General features: G+C 35.8%; 1 protein-coding gene across 1 annotated transcript; it reads right to left on the bottom strand.

Moving 5' to 3' along the window:
* Window positions 1–2576: 2576 nt before the first annotated feature.
* LOC110111847 (retrovirus-related Pol polyprotein from transposon RE2) lies at window positions 2577–3482 on the bottom strand. The gene has a single exon (XM_020843883.2). It carries the CDS (start codon window positions 3480–3482, stop codon window positions 2577–2579), a length of 906 nt encoding a protein of 301 aa, XP_020699542.2.
* Window positions 3483–14430: the final 10948 nt, after the last annotated feature.

The following is a 14430-nucleotide window of genomic DNA, read 5'->3' as shown; positions in this document are numbered from 1 at the left end:
GATCTTGCATATGTTGGGAGAGAAGGTTGACGCTGTAAGCGATGTCAGGCCGAGTTAGAGTTAAGTACTGGAGGGAACCTGTGAGCCTTCGGTATAGCATGGGATCCGAGAGAATTGGTTCGAGAGGGAACGTAGTAGGGAGTTTGGTGCAGTTGGGATTTGACAGAGGCTTGCAATCCGTTAAGTGTGCTTGCTGTAGAAGTTGATTGGCGTATTTCTGCTGAGAGAGGAAGAAAGAATCTTTAAATCTTTGAATCCTAATACCCAGGAATTCATTTGCTTCACCAAGTTGTTTGAGTGAGAATTCGGTAGCTAGCTTATGAAGAATGTCCTGGATAATTTTGGGTTGATTACCGGTTATTAATATGTCATCAACATATATAAGTAGAAAGATAAGAGCCTTATCTTTGTTGTAGATGAGAAGGGACGGATCGACAAGACTGTGGTTGAACCCGATGGATTCGAGAAATTTGGTGAATGTGTTGTACCATTGTCTTGGAGCTTGTTTTAACCCGTATAGCGCTTTATGAAGTTTGCAAACATAATATGGACGAGAACTATCCTCGAAGCCGCGTGGTTGGTGCATATACACGGTTTCATTTAAGGTGCCGTGGAGAAAGGCATTCGCGACGTCCAATTGTTGTACCTGCCATTCATTATAAATTGCAATAGACAGTAATATGCAAATAGTGGGTAATATTACAACCGGGCTGAAGGTTTCTGTGTAGTCGACGCCAAATTCTTGATTGTTGCCTTGAGCCACCAAACGTGCCTTGTATTTTGCAACAGATCCGTCTGTGTGATATTTAGTTATGTACATCCACTTGCAGCCAAGGATGGACGCATTAGCTGGCGGTTTAACTAAACTCCATGTGGATTGTTTTTGGAGTGCAAGAAACTCGGCGGCCATTGCTTGACGCCATTCAAACTTCTGAACGGCCACAGTGTAAGAAGTAGGATCAGAATTAACAGAATGTGAAGTGGAGTGAAATAGATTTAAGCGATCGGTGCATTTGAGAGATTCGGTTCTGCTGCGGGTTATCATGGGATGAGACACAATGTTGGTCTGCTGGGGTTGGGACGGCATCATAGTTGGAGGCTGAGGAATGATAGAATTGTTTGTGGCGAGATTGTGAGTAGAGGTCGGCTTGTACACTTGCTGTTGAGTAGTATGCGACTTATGCTTAGTGACAGAAGCAGGAATCAAAAAATTAGGTGTGGTTACAGTGAGCGGGATGACAGGCGTAGGAGCAGTGGTAGAGAAAGGAAAAGTTGTTTCATTAAAGGTAGTATATCTTGAGATAATAATTTTGTTGGTATTTAAATTGAGACACTTGTACCCTTTGTAAGTGTCTGAATATCCCAAGAAGACACAGGGAATAGTTCTTGGTTGAAGTTTGTGACAGGATGTAGGAGGTGTGAGAGGAAAACATTGACAACCGAAGACTCGAAGGTTGTTGTAGTCTGGTTTAGTGTGATGAATCAACTCGAAGGGGGAAATGTCATTGGTGGTGGACGACGGCATTTTATTTATGAGGTAGACCGAGGTGAGAACGGCGTCCGGCCAGTAAATGTATGGGACGGAGGCAGCTTGCAGCAATGTACGAGCAGTCTCTATAATGTGACGGTGCTTCCTCTCGGCGAGACCGTTTTGTTCAGGGGTATACGGGCAAGATTTTTGGTGAATAATGCCTTGTTTGCTGAGGTAGTCGGAGAACTCATGATTTACATATTCAGAATCGCCGTCTGTCCGAAGAATTTTAATTTTATGCCCAAGATAATTTTCAACCTGAGTTTTAAAACTAATAAAAGCATGAAAAGCATCAGATTTGCGACGTAAAAGAAAAAGCCAAGTGAAACGAGTACAGTCATCTATGAATATAACGTAGTATAGATATCCCTGCGTGGAAGTAATCGGTGCTGGACCCCACACGTCAGAGTGAACGGTAGCTAAAGGAATAGTTTGTCTGTTTTGAGAATGTTCAAAAGACAACTTATGTCCCTTAGACTCTTTACAAGATGTACAGAAAGAATGCTTTCCAATCTTGATATTTTTATTACATTTATGAAGAATGTCTAATATCCGCTTGTGTGGGTGTTCGAGCCTTTGATGCCAGAGATCGGTGGAGATATGTCCAGCGGCCAATGCTTTATTCGGAGAGGATTCAAGCTTGAGAGGGTAGAGCCCTTCATTGCACGGACCTTGAAGGAGGATTTGATGGGTCGTCGAATCCTTAAATGTAAACCCGTTAGCATCGAAAATTATCGAAATATTGTTATCTTTTGTAAGACGTGAGATAGATAATAAGTTGTAAGCAAGAGATGGGGAATGAAGAATGTTAGACATTTGTAGCTTACGATAGGGGGTTGGAAGGATTCCAGCCCCTGAGTGAGCAATGTTGATGGAGCTACCGTCCCCAATCGTGATGTTTTCTGAGCCTTGATAAGGAGAAGTGACGGACATGTTGTCGAGCGAGTTGGTTAGATGCGTGGAAGCACCGGAGTCCGGGAACCAGGTGTTGTCCTGGTTGGTTGTGGCAGCAAGAAGTGTGGTTGTCCAGGTAACAAAGCATTGTTCACATTCCTGGCGGTGGGAGTGTACTGGCATTTAAGCGATGCCAATAAGAATTTGCTGAGTGTCCTTTCTTGAAGCAGATTTGGCAAATAACAGAGCTGTTGGGGTTGGAGCGGGACTGGCCAGTAGAACTTTGATTTTGTCTGCCACGAGACCGTCGGCCTCTCCCCCTGTAGCCAAATAATGCCATGTTTGGATCGTTGCCTGTGATTTGACGAGCAGTATCCGCCGCAATATGAATCTCCTCGCTCAAAAGAAGAGGATATAATTGGTCGAGGCTTATCGGAGTCAACATCGTGTGGATGGATGTCTTGAAGGCTTGATAAGGAGGAGGTAGACCGTTTAGGATGTAGAGGATTATGTCCTCTATGTCTACAGTGGAGCCGGCAGCGGCTATTTGGTCGACCAAAGATTTAATCTCTGAGAGATATTGTGTCATGGTGGATGTTTTTAAAGACACATTGTGAAGTTCATTCTTAAGTTGAATGACCTTCGAACGGTTTGAAGATTGAAATCGGGCTTCTAAAGAATGCCAGATTTCAGCCGTGGATTCCAACGATATCACATATGGCAAAATGGAAGGCGAAATAGTCGCGCAGATAGCAGCGGAGAGGGTTTGATCGGTCAGATGCCGATTGCCGGTACTAGTTGTTGAGGACGACGAACCTTCTTGAATCTGATCAGAGGATTCAGGTGGCACGATGGGCGGAACAAGAAAATTGTAGAAGCCATTCGCACGGATGATTTTCAGGATTTGAGATCGCCATATAGCGTAGTTGTCGGCGTTGAGCGGAGTGGTGACGAAGTTCTTGATGTTGGATACGACGAACTTCAGGTTGGCCGGAATTAGTTGATCGGCCGAGGCAGTAGTGTCGCCGGAAACTTGAAAAGAAACAGATTGAGACATCGAGTTAGGAAGAGAGAAGACTGGCGACTGATACCATGTAGAAAAGATTAGAACGGAGAAGTTTTCTCTGTTCTTGACAGAGAGACAGAGATGAAGCGAAAAGAAGGAAAATAGATTTTCTTATTCATAAAGGAGGAGATACATTTCTTTTTATAAAGCAGTAATGTACGGCATCCTAACATATAGCCAATCAGAGGATGACAATACTTTTATATGATAAATACAATAATGCTATAATATTCTATTGCTCTAATACTATATGATCATTTTGAAAGAACTTGATTCATCCGGTTCACTCATCTGTGAAGGCTCGCCAAGGATTGAACTTGTAATCGATAGACATATTGAAGATATGAAGCCGCACTAGCACCTGCCAACTCGTGTCACATGTTTTGTATAGTTTGTAATGGGATATTATTGATATTGTGCTAATATTTTTTGCTTTTTCATTATGTGTAACAATCTATTTGGCCCTCCAAACTCTATAATTAAGGGGTGAGGAGAAACATTTTGGGTCATTTTTAGGTTACTTCCCAAATCTTTTGATATATTCAAGAACTTTGATATTCTTTGAGTGTATTCTATAATTTGATCTCTCCCTATCATCTGTGTTAATGAAAATCTCAACATAATCTGTAGTTTCCACTTAACAAATTGCTTTCTAGTAAAGTTGGAGTCATTCGACGATGAATTCAGATCCAACAAAATTTATTTTGAATAAAATTATCTTTAATTTATTATAATACTAATATTCATGAATCTTTTTTTTTTTTTTTTTTTTTTTTTCAATTCCAACCCTTGCAATTCCAACCCTTCAAAAATGACTTTAATTAGTTTAAACTTGATTCGAACTTATCTTCAAATACCCACAGTTGCTTAGATTGATTGGTGAGTGAGTATAGTTGGGAGTTCTCAAACTCGTGCTCGATTTCCCTCGAGCGATAGCACCTCTTAAATGGGTCTAGGTCAACATAGGATTAGTCACACCGCCAAGCGGATGGATACCCCATTCAAAAAAAAAACAAAAACTTATCTTTAAAACTTCATCTTAACAGGATTTTAACTTGGTTCAAAATTGATTCGAATCAAGGTTCAAAGCTTTGTTCACATCACAATAATTTATCATTTGTCTCTCGCTTGAGGAAGCCAATGATTGAAATATTAGAGAACTTATGGTGGTGTTTTTTATAAAATTTGGATCAATGGTTAAAAAATCATGATATTTTTTAATTTGATTGCTTGCAAGAGAAAATTATCTCTATGCATTGGGTTTTTGGCATAGGATTATTAGGTAGTTAATGCCTTTGAAGGCTATTAGGGATGTGGTAGAATATTTGAAAGAGTTCTAAAGAGTTTAGAAGTATTTTAAAACTAACAAAATCTCGGCTTGAGATTATATAGAGAAGATGAGAATTGTGTTTAGAAAGATGAGGACTAAGGGTGAGAAACTAAAACTAAGAACTCGTCAAAACCCAAAAAGATCAGTCACTAAGCTTCACGAAATAACAATGAAGTCACCCGGCCTTCTAAATAAATTTTATACTAGCGAAAAAGTAAGCTTTATTTAGTGAATCCACATAAACAATGTTCTATTTATAGACATCTTTCAAACCTAGATAATTTGAAAAGCTTTAAGAACCAACAAAATACTATTGCATAGATTAATGATTTATTCTAATATAAAAGATAAAAAAAGAAATAAAATTAAATTAAAAGATTAAAAAAATATAAAAATTCAAATTAATCAAATAAGATGAACAAAGTGATCCTGAAATCAAGCAATTTATGAACATTTTTTGCTTCTTTAATTGATATGAACCACAACCCCATCAAGGATTTTAATTATCCTTCACTGACTTTAGAAAATGTATAATGAATTGTGTATGATAAATGACCCAAAGTTTAATTTATAATATATATTTATTTTAATTGACTTAAATGTCCAAATAAAACTATTTATTAGAAATTTTAAACAGTTAAAAAAGTTAAAAATTATATTTTAATTACTTTAAATACCATAAAAAATGTTTCTAAGTTTTAATGAGTTTTTAAACGTATCGTTCAGCTACCAAGTGAGAAATATAAAAGTTAGTTTAAAATGGGCATTGGTAAGAGAGCCAGAGACTGACTTACTCACGAAGACTTTTTAATTATTAGATTATTTGCAGACAGCGGAAAAATATATATTAAAATAATTATAATAATTTTATTTTTACTTTTAACATATGTTATCAAATAAAAATATTATTGTTGCGGGCTAAAGTATATGTGAAGATAGAGTTATAAAATTATACGTCTTAATCTTGTATGGATATCCAGCACACAAACAGAATAAAAAAGAAATGCCATTATTTTTATGAGAAAACCCTGGAAAGGAAAAAACCTCGGGGGCACACCCAGATAAAAGGATTATACTAGTAGTTGCTTAAGTTACAAGTGGCTGATTCTATCGGTTTGAATTTCACTTACAAACGGAGATAGAAAATTTGATGATGTTTTGGTGGTCGGGCAAATATCCTGCTTTAATTGACGGTTAGGCAGAATTCTGGCGTTAGTCGGTTGTCGGGCAGAACTCCGACGCCAGCCCACAGTTGGGTAGAATTCCAGCGTCAATTGGCAGTCAGGTGGAAGTCCAGCGGTGGCCAAGGAGTTTCTTATTTCTTTTCTTTTTTTTCCTTCTCTTCTTGCTTAATTCTAACGTCCATCGATTGCTGGGTGAAAGTTCGGCGGTGGTCGAGGAGGAGTCTCTTCCTTCTCTTTCTTTTATTCCATTCTTTCTCTTCTTCTTACTGCTTAATTCCAACACTCGTCAATGTCGGATTGAAAGGTCTCCCGGTGGCAAAGAGTCCTTCCTTCCTTCTCTTCATTTCTTCCTTCTCTTCTCTTTTACTTGGGTCCCCTTCCAAGAGAGAAATGATCGGTCCTAATTAAGTTTTCTGAAAGTTGGTATGATAAAGTAAATAGGATGAAGATCAGAGATAGAATTGGAAGTGGTTTGATGGACGACAATGATGATCCCTTGATTCAATTGATCAATTTATCTAGGCATTGAAGCTCTATATTTCAGAATTCACGATTTGGGCTCATTGAGATTCATCTCGTCAAGCCCGCTCGATTCGACTATAAGCACGCCAAATTCGAAAATTGTTTGGCAATCCAAATATATAATTTAACCCTCCCAAAGCACTTCGGGTATTTAGATTTGAACACATTTGGGCTCGGATTGAGTTGAATTTGGTGCCGTTATGTTTAATATTTTCAAGACGTTCAATTTGACTGTAAGTTTCTGAAATCCAAAGTTTAGATTATCTTCATTTAATTTTTAAATTTCCGAACTTTATGTGGCTTGAGATTCAAGCCCGATAAAGATAATTTTTCGATGATATTCAATATATTTGAAAATTTTGTGATATTAATACAAAATTTTTAAGAACACGTTAAATTTCATAATAGACTTATTAACTAATAGCATTCTGATAATTATAATAATAATAATAATAAAAAATAAAGAGATGAACAGTAACAGCTTCCGTAGTGTTGCAAACACCGACATATAAACCAAAAACTTGCAGATCCAAAGACAGATAACTCAATATTTCAGCTTAAAATTATCTTAATTTATTTTAATGTAGCCGAAAATTAATGAAACTAAACACATAACAAGGCATATCTGATCCAATTTCAGAATCATCTCACCAATGATACTTAGGCTTAGTTTGGCGAACGGCTTTTTTATAGATTAAATTTTGTACTAAAAATTTATTTTAGAAATCAATAAAAAAGCCGTCCCAAACGAAGCCTTAATAGATAAACTTAACCCCAAAGAATTAAAAAATTAAGAAAAAATACATATGCATACCACTTTATAATATCATATACAATATCAACACTCAAAAACTTTAATATTACATACATACAACATTATATTTTTCATATATCAATATATATTATATTTATGTCCTATCACTCATCAATTTTTATTCTACCACTACATATTTTGATATAGAAAAAACTATGAATGATATACATGTAGTATTAAAGTTCAAGTGTTTAAATATATAAATTAAAATAATATAAGGTAAATGTAATTTAATAGCCATCTCAAATTAAAAGATAAAAGAATAAGATGTTTCATATTAAGGTTTTGGGACGGTTTTCCTTACGCGTCTTAAAGCAATTTTTTAGTACAAAAATTTTTATTTTTTTTAAAAAATTACTTTCATGAAGAATAAAGAAAAATGCCTCAAAACAAACCTAAGATTTTGTTATGTACAATCCTTTTTATTGTTTTTTTTTTTTTAATATGTTAGTACAAAAATTTTACAACTAAGAAAATTATGTACTAAAAACTATCTTAAAAAATAGTAAGAAAATACATCTCAAAAGAGATTATTTTGTGCCGACACCGACGGTCTGGAGACCACACCAGAACGCGTCATGTCACCACGGTACACATGTGGTACCGAGCACCGGTACAAGCAAAAATAATGACGTGACACCTTCTGATTTTTGTCTTTGAACGCCCCCTGGGTTTCGCACATGAAAATTTTCCCCAAAGAGCCTAAATTTTAAAGCTCATAATTTAATCTACATAATCCACATTTTGAGATTTTCATGCAATCTAGCTATCTGAAATCTGATATAACCCCGATTTTGGAGCATAAAAGAAGAAAAGAAGCAAACATATGTGGCATAAAATGCAATACATTTACTTTACAGCAAGAATGCTAAATAGACAGACATGCAGGATTATCAACAAAAAACGCTTATAAGCAAGTCTTGGAAAGACTGGAGAACACTAGAATAAAACAAAAACATTGATCAATCAGGCAATGAAGCCAATCAAGTAAGAATTGAAGTCCGCGACAACTCTTTAGCTCAAAAACTAAACAAAAGCTCTAATGAACAGCATAATCCTGATTTGAAGCTATGAAGCACACTAATAAAAAAGGCAACCTAACTCATCTCTGGGCATCTTCTTAGCCAAACCTCTCCTTGGCCTTACTTTTATGCCTGAGATGTCGAAACCCATAATGTCTCCTCCCCAATTCTTTCGATCTCGTCAATTGTCATTGAATTAGCCTGAACTTAAGAGTTATGATAAGTAAAAGAAAAAAGAATAAAGGTTGCGTTGTGGATGACTTTCTTAACTGCTTCTTATAAGCAGCTTCTAAGTACAAAAAAATTATTTTTGCTAAAAAACTGGCTTTGAAGAAGCAGTAAGAAAGTCATCCCAAACGAAACCTTAAGCCTTTGTTATGGACGGCTTTCTTAATGCTTCTTAAGCACTTTCTAATATAAATAATAATTTTTGTGCTGAAAAACTGCTTAAGAAGCAGTACAGAAGTCTGCACAGCTCCAAAGGGATCCAAAATAATGTGAATTAGCTACTAATCCCTTAAAATTTTTTAAGCCTCTAAGATTTTGGCTGAAACTCAAAGCTTCTCGGTTCTTCACGTTGTAAGCACAACACAGAGCAGTTTTCTGAGGACAATCTAGAAATCGTAATAAAAAAAATGTGAGGATGTGATGATGTAATTCTATTCAGAAAATATGAATAAATATGCTTTACTGTTGCCCAACCGAGCTTTCCTTTACGATGCAGTAGAGGAATCTCCATCTTCCTGCACATGGCTGGAAGCCAACGACTTAGCTTAAGGTCCACATCATAGAGCATAACACCAGTTTGGGCCTTGTTCTGAGGTGAATGATAAGAAAAAAAAACTGCTGATTAATTTAATCATGAATATTTCAATAATATCAACAAAATACATATTCATTTATAACTATTGTAAAACATATATCGGAAAATATATTAAAAACAAGATTCCAAATCCCCATTGGTGACAGCTCAACCACTCTCTAAGCTTCACTTCTTATATAACAAGATCATAAAATTAAGGATTGCAAACCGTTCTATAAGATAAGACATGATTAAGCATATTTGACAAACAATTGGCTCTTGGATTCCACAACCGTTCCCTCAGTCTCAGCTTGTGCCCGTTTCAGAAGACTCCTTCTTCGGCAGCTTTACCTCAGGCCTATACTTCAGAAGCATCTTAAATAGGTTGTGCTGCAAATTAAATATAGGACATAATAATGTAAAAGAATAAGATCTAAACACAGGGCGAATAGTTACGTCCGGACACCCAATCCAGACGCGCCACGTCAACCTGAGTACACTGAGCCCCAGTGTATTTGGGTGATGTGAAGCGTGTCTGGATTGGTGTTCTGGACGAATCCGGACACCGGACATTAATAATTTGCCATAAACAAGGGGTAATCTAATCTAAGCTAGAGTGGGAACAAAATGTGGAATCACACTAAACATCACTAACAGAACATAAACCAAGGACAAAAAGGTTAAAAGCAGTTGAGCTTAAATTAAACAAGTCAACTTCGTGAGAATTAAATGATTGTTTAGAAAGCAGTCAACAAGGCATGACCCTAAACACAGGATATTGAGAACTGGTCGCTTATTTCATCTGCCGAGCTCTTAATTCTCAAAATCAGACCCGATCATTTGCCTGGCCCCTCATCCTAAGTAAAATACATTTACGACAGGTGGTCCGAGTCGATGTATATGATTGAAGCAATCCTTTGAAAGTTATCGGCAGCGTTGAGCTCCTGAGCTTTCATTAAGACTTTCCATCAGCATGATTGCGCAATTGACGCTCTCGCAGCTTGAACGGATAGACCACTTTAAAAAAAAAAAAAATCTTCCCTATATATTTATTCCAAGTAGCGTCACTCATAAAAAAAAAAGTTAAAACATCAGGAACCTTGACATATTCAATATGTATTCATGCTCCAACAAAGGTAACGGGTAAATCCACTCATTTCTCCTCCATTTCTTCAAAAACCAGTATTTTTCATAAAGAAAATGCATGACCCAACTCTTTGTACGAATCTCGGTGCGAATATCCAGCCATTGTGTGTTGAAATTCTGCATGTTAGAGAAACTCCATCCACTCTACTGTGGCGTATGACGCAATACCTCAATACCTTCTACCTCAAAAGCCAATTATCCTTGAGAGTTTATTTTCGGGAATATAGCGAGAACACCTGAAGGATAGCCCGCTAGATCTGTCAATACCATGAACGGAGGCAATTTATTGACTGCCCACAATGAAGCAGAAACGCTTTAGAGTCTGTTACAAAACTTGCAACAACTGCTAGCTGCAGTTCTAATCTCACAATTCTCCTCGTCACAGTAACCTTCATCATTGCGAACCCATGGTCTTCGCCTAACGGGGTATCAATATAGCTGGGGTCATTTCCCCATAAGGCCCATACTACCTGGACAGACAAAAATCATCAGCACTTAGGCTTGTGAATTTACTTCACCAGATGGATAGAGGCTGAGATCTCTGAGCAAGAATCACACAAAGACCAATGCAAAGCTTCATATGGAAGAATATAATATCATTTTGGCTTTCAACAAATTATCACCCAATGGACTCAATTCCACTAGAAAGATCTTCACACAATTTTAAAAAAACAAGTTTAATGACTTAAGAGGGGATTCTAGGATGAGCTAAGAATGTATGTAGAGTGTAAGGCTATCGATGAAATCACCATCAAATAAAGATTTCAAATATTCCTCAATGGATAATAGCTAAAATGTGGTCAAGATGGATATCTAAAGTGGTTTGAAGGAAGTGCGATCATCACTCAAGATATAAGTTTCCCTTAAATCATCAAATGATGGATTATATTTCACAGGCAGGTGAATTCAATGAAATAAATGATGCATGGAGAAAAAAAATAAATGAAAAAAAATATTCTGAACTTTGATTAAACTTTCTTGCAATTTATTTTGATGTATTGCACTTTCATAAAGAGGCTTAGATAAATCATTGGTGAATTTAAGAGCATATTCAAATTTACAACGCTAAAAGTTATAAGTGAATCTACAAAAAATGTTGCTTGTGTGATTCCACTAACACTTTCTAGGACTATGATGTGTGTGTGGATAAACAGCTAATTCCCCTAACTATAATTATAGCACTTAAATGTTCAGCCAAAGCCTACTACAGCTTAATGCAAAAATTTTAAGATGAACTGCTATTTATAAACATATTTCAAAAAGGGTTTAAGCATTGTCAATACTTCAATAACATATTTGCCTATAAATAATTTAAAATAACTAAATCTATATTGCATTTATTAAATCCAAGAAAGATTGACTCCATACACAACTTAAGCTGTCTTGGATTAACTAAGTGTTTGATAGGTTTTCATGATGCGTCCTGAAATGGTTATTAAACGGAGTGTTTTAGGCCAGGAAGGGCATCCAGATCAATATTCTTTATGAAAAAAAGAGAGAAATAGAAAGCAATCAAGATTATAATACTTATATTCTAGTTGACAATTCAAGTCTTCATATCAGTAACATTATATGTCAACAAGTAGTTTGTATCGTACTCTAATCATCCAAGCTTTAAGATTTTCCAAAATTTTAAAAAACGAGTTAGAGCACAAACATAACAAGTAAGCCCCCTAAGTAGGTTTGGATTTTACAAGAAAATTCTGTTATCCTTAAGCATCAAGTTGGAAAATTGAAAAAAACCTATGATATAATCGTCTACAATGCAGGTTAAGGTCACTAGTTTTTGATTATATGAAAGAAGAATATCACTGTATGGAATCAAAAAATAATAATAATTTGATAACAAGGCCCGGGGGTAGAAAGTACTCCGCCCAACCAGATACGCATGCAGAGCTACAATTCCCAAAGGAATTAATGATAAAAGAGTAAGATAATCGATTACCCAGGTTCTTACCATATGTCCTTTGTTGAATGGATTAACCGCGGAGGAACCTTCAACGCTGCTTGGCGAACTCCTCCGTCTGCCTCTGGATCTCACTACCCTCTCGGCCATTTCACGGAAGTCGATGAAGATCCCTCTTGGAGGAAAGAGCCCCACCAACCGAAACATGCTTCGGCCTCTTTTCTCAACAAGGATTCAAGCGACCTTCTCCTGCAACGAGTAAATTAAAGACGTCAGCATAAAGCCAATACTCAAACCTCAAATAAGAGAATGCACAAGCATCTACCGTAGTGTCTCTCACTGCGACCGGCGCCTTCCTTTTGCCTCTCTTGGGAGCCTGCAACATACAAAACACGAATCTCAGAAACCAAAACAACAGAAGAAAAATGAATCAACTTCTCAGTAATAAACTGCAGCAATACAGATCTAAATTGGATCAAACCCTAAAAACACCATTGAACAAGGTTGGAGTTCGGTGAGAGAGAAAGGAAGAGCAATACCATTTTGTTTCGTGGGTCGACCGTACAATTAGGGTTTCGCAGACGGCGGCAGAGGCTGGCAGAGCTCGAAACAAAGCGGATTATCCGATTCGGGAAATAATATGGTCGTTTGTTCAATTTAGAGCACAACCTGGCCCGTTGGATGCCCTGCTGATCGCACGCTCCTAACCGTTCGATGAGCAAAAAAAATACTAAATAATGGGTTTTTAGTATTATATATCTGTGTTTGGTATTTTCTGTGGATTATTTAAATATAGCTAATTTAAGAAAGTTTTTAAGATTTTTTTTATTTTTTTTTTTTTCTATGACTTCGTTTGATTAACCGTGCCTTTTATAAAAAATAGTTTTTAAATTTTATTTAAGAGAATTGAGGTTTCTAACTGAAAAATACAATACTAAAAAGTTTTTGAAAAGTATACAAATGAAGTTCCGTAAAAACATTTTTATAAAAGGTATCACATACAAACAAAATAAAAAAATGAACTTTGCTTTTTGAAATCAGAAGGCAAACTTTTATTAGGGTTTTAATAAACTTCCTAATTTTGTGACTTAAAAAGTCTCAAATTTTAATAATCAATTGGGAAATTTGTTCCTCTATTCCCATGCATGGTTGATTGGATGCTAAATTTGGGAGCTTTGATACTCTGGTTTTTTTTTTTTTTTTTTCCATTTTTTTTCATTTTAGCTGTCTATCATTCCCCCTCTCTTTTAATCATTTCTAATGGTAACAAGAAGTCTTCCTCTTTCTCTGAATGTTATAGGGATGCTATCCAATGCTTTCTATTGGTCTCAGCTCATGGGGAAGAGGATAAGGCTCTTCGGAAATGAAAAAAAATAGCCTTTTCATAAGTTTTTTTTGCAGACTTTAGCTCAATTAAAAATTTGCAACGACACATCACAAACGCAATACTCAATCAAGACCTTTAGTTGGTAGGCCAAAGCTCAAACAACAACTGATGAGCTAAGGTTTTATTTCATAGTTGATGCAAATTTTTTTTTTGCTTCCTATCGGCTGGTCTGAATAATGTATGATTTAAAAGAAGTATTATATTTGATATGCCATTTAATAAAGTAAAATATGATGGCTTCAAAATAGCTTGTAATATGAGAACTAGGCAACCTAATCCTCTCTACATATAGTTTCTTCTTGATGCTTCCTCTCTCTCTCTAAGTCCTTCAGCTTGTGAAAACTACCATATTATTTTATTAATAAAAAGCTTAAATTGGTGGTTGTAGTGTTATTATTGGCAATATATTAAAAGAAAGAATAATATAATTTTTATTAATGATAAATCCCAAATTAATTAAAACTAATTTACTTTGTTAGATGAAGTTTTTGCTTTTGCCATCTATCTTTACTTATGAGCGGCTTTGGCTTCTGTTTGTTTTTTAAGATATCTTCATACAAGGGATTTATTTATTGTATTTTGGTAATTGATCTTTCCTTATTTGTATTGAGACTTCACAATATAATGGTTTGGCTAATATATATTACTCTACCAAACTTAAACAAGTAGCATAATCTTAATTACAATATTGAAATTATATTCTCTCATTGGATCAAATGTTTTTCATTTTTCCCTATAATTTACAATCATCAAAAATAAGAACAAAATAAATTTCCAAATTTATGTTTTTTTTTTCATGACAATCCAATTTTTTACTTATTTTCTC

The sequence above is a fragment of the Dendrobium catenatum genome, unplaced genomic scaffold (genome assembly GCF_001605985.2).
Source record: "Dendrobium catenatum unplaced genomic scaffold, ASM160598v2 fragScaff_scaffold_621, whole genome shotgun sequence".
Classification (NCBI taxonomy): Eukaryota; Viridiplantae; Streptophyta; class Magnoliopsida; order Asparagales; family Orchidaceae; genus Dendrobium; species Dendrobium catenatum.
Note: the sequence above shows the minus strand (reverse complement) of the source record. Positions and strands in the feature narration are given on the sequence as shown.

Excerpts from the sequence above, each read along its gene's own strand:
- LOC110111847 (XM_020843883.2), bottom strand. The coding sequence starts at position 3,482 with ATGTCTCAATCTGTTTCTTTTCAAGTTTCCGGCGACACTACTGCCTCG.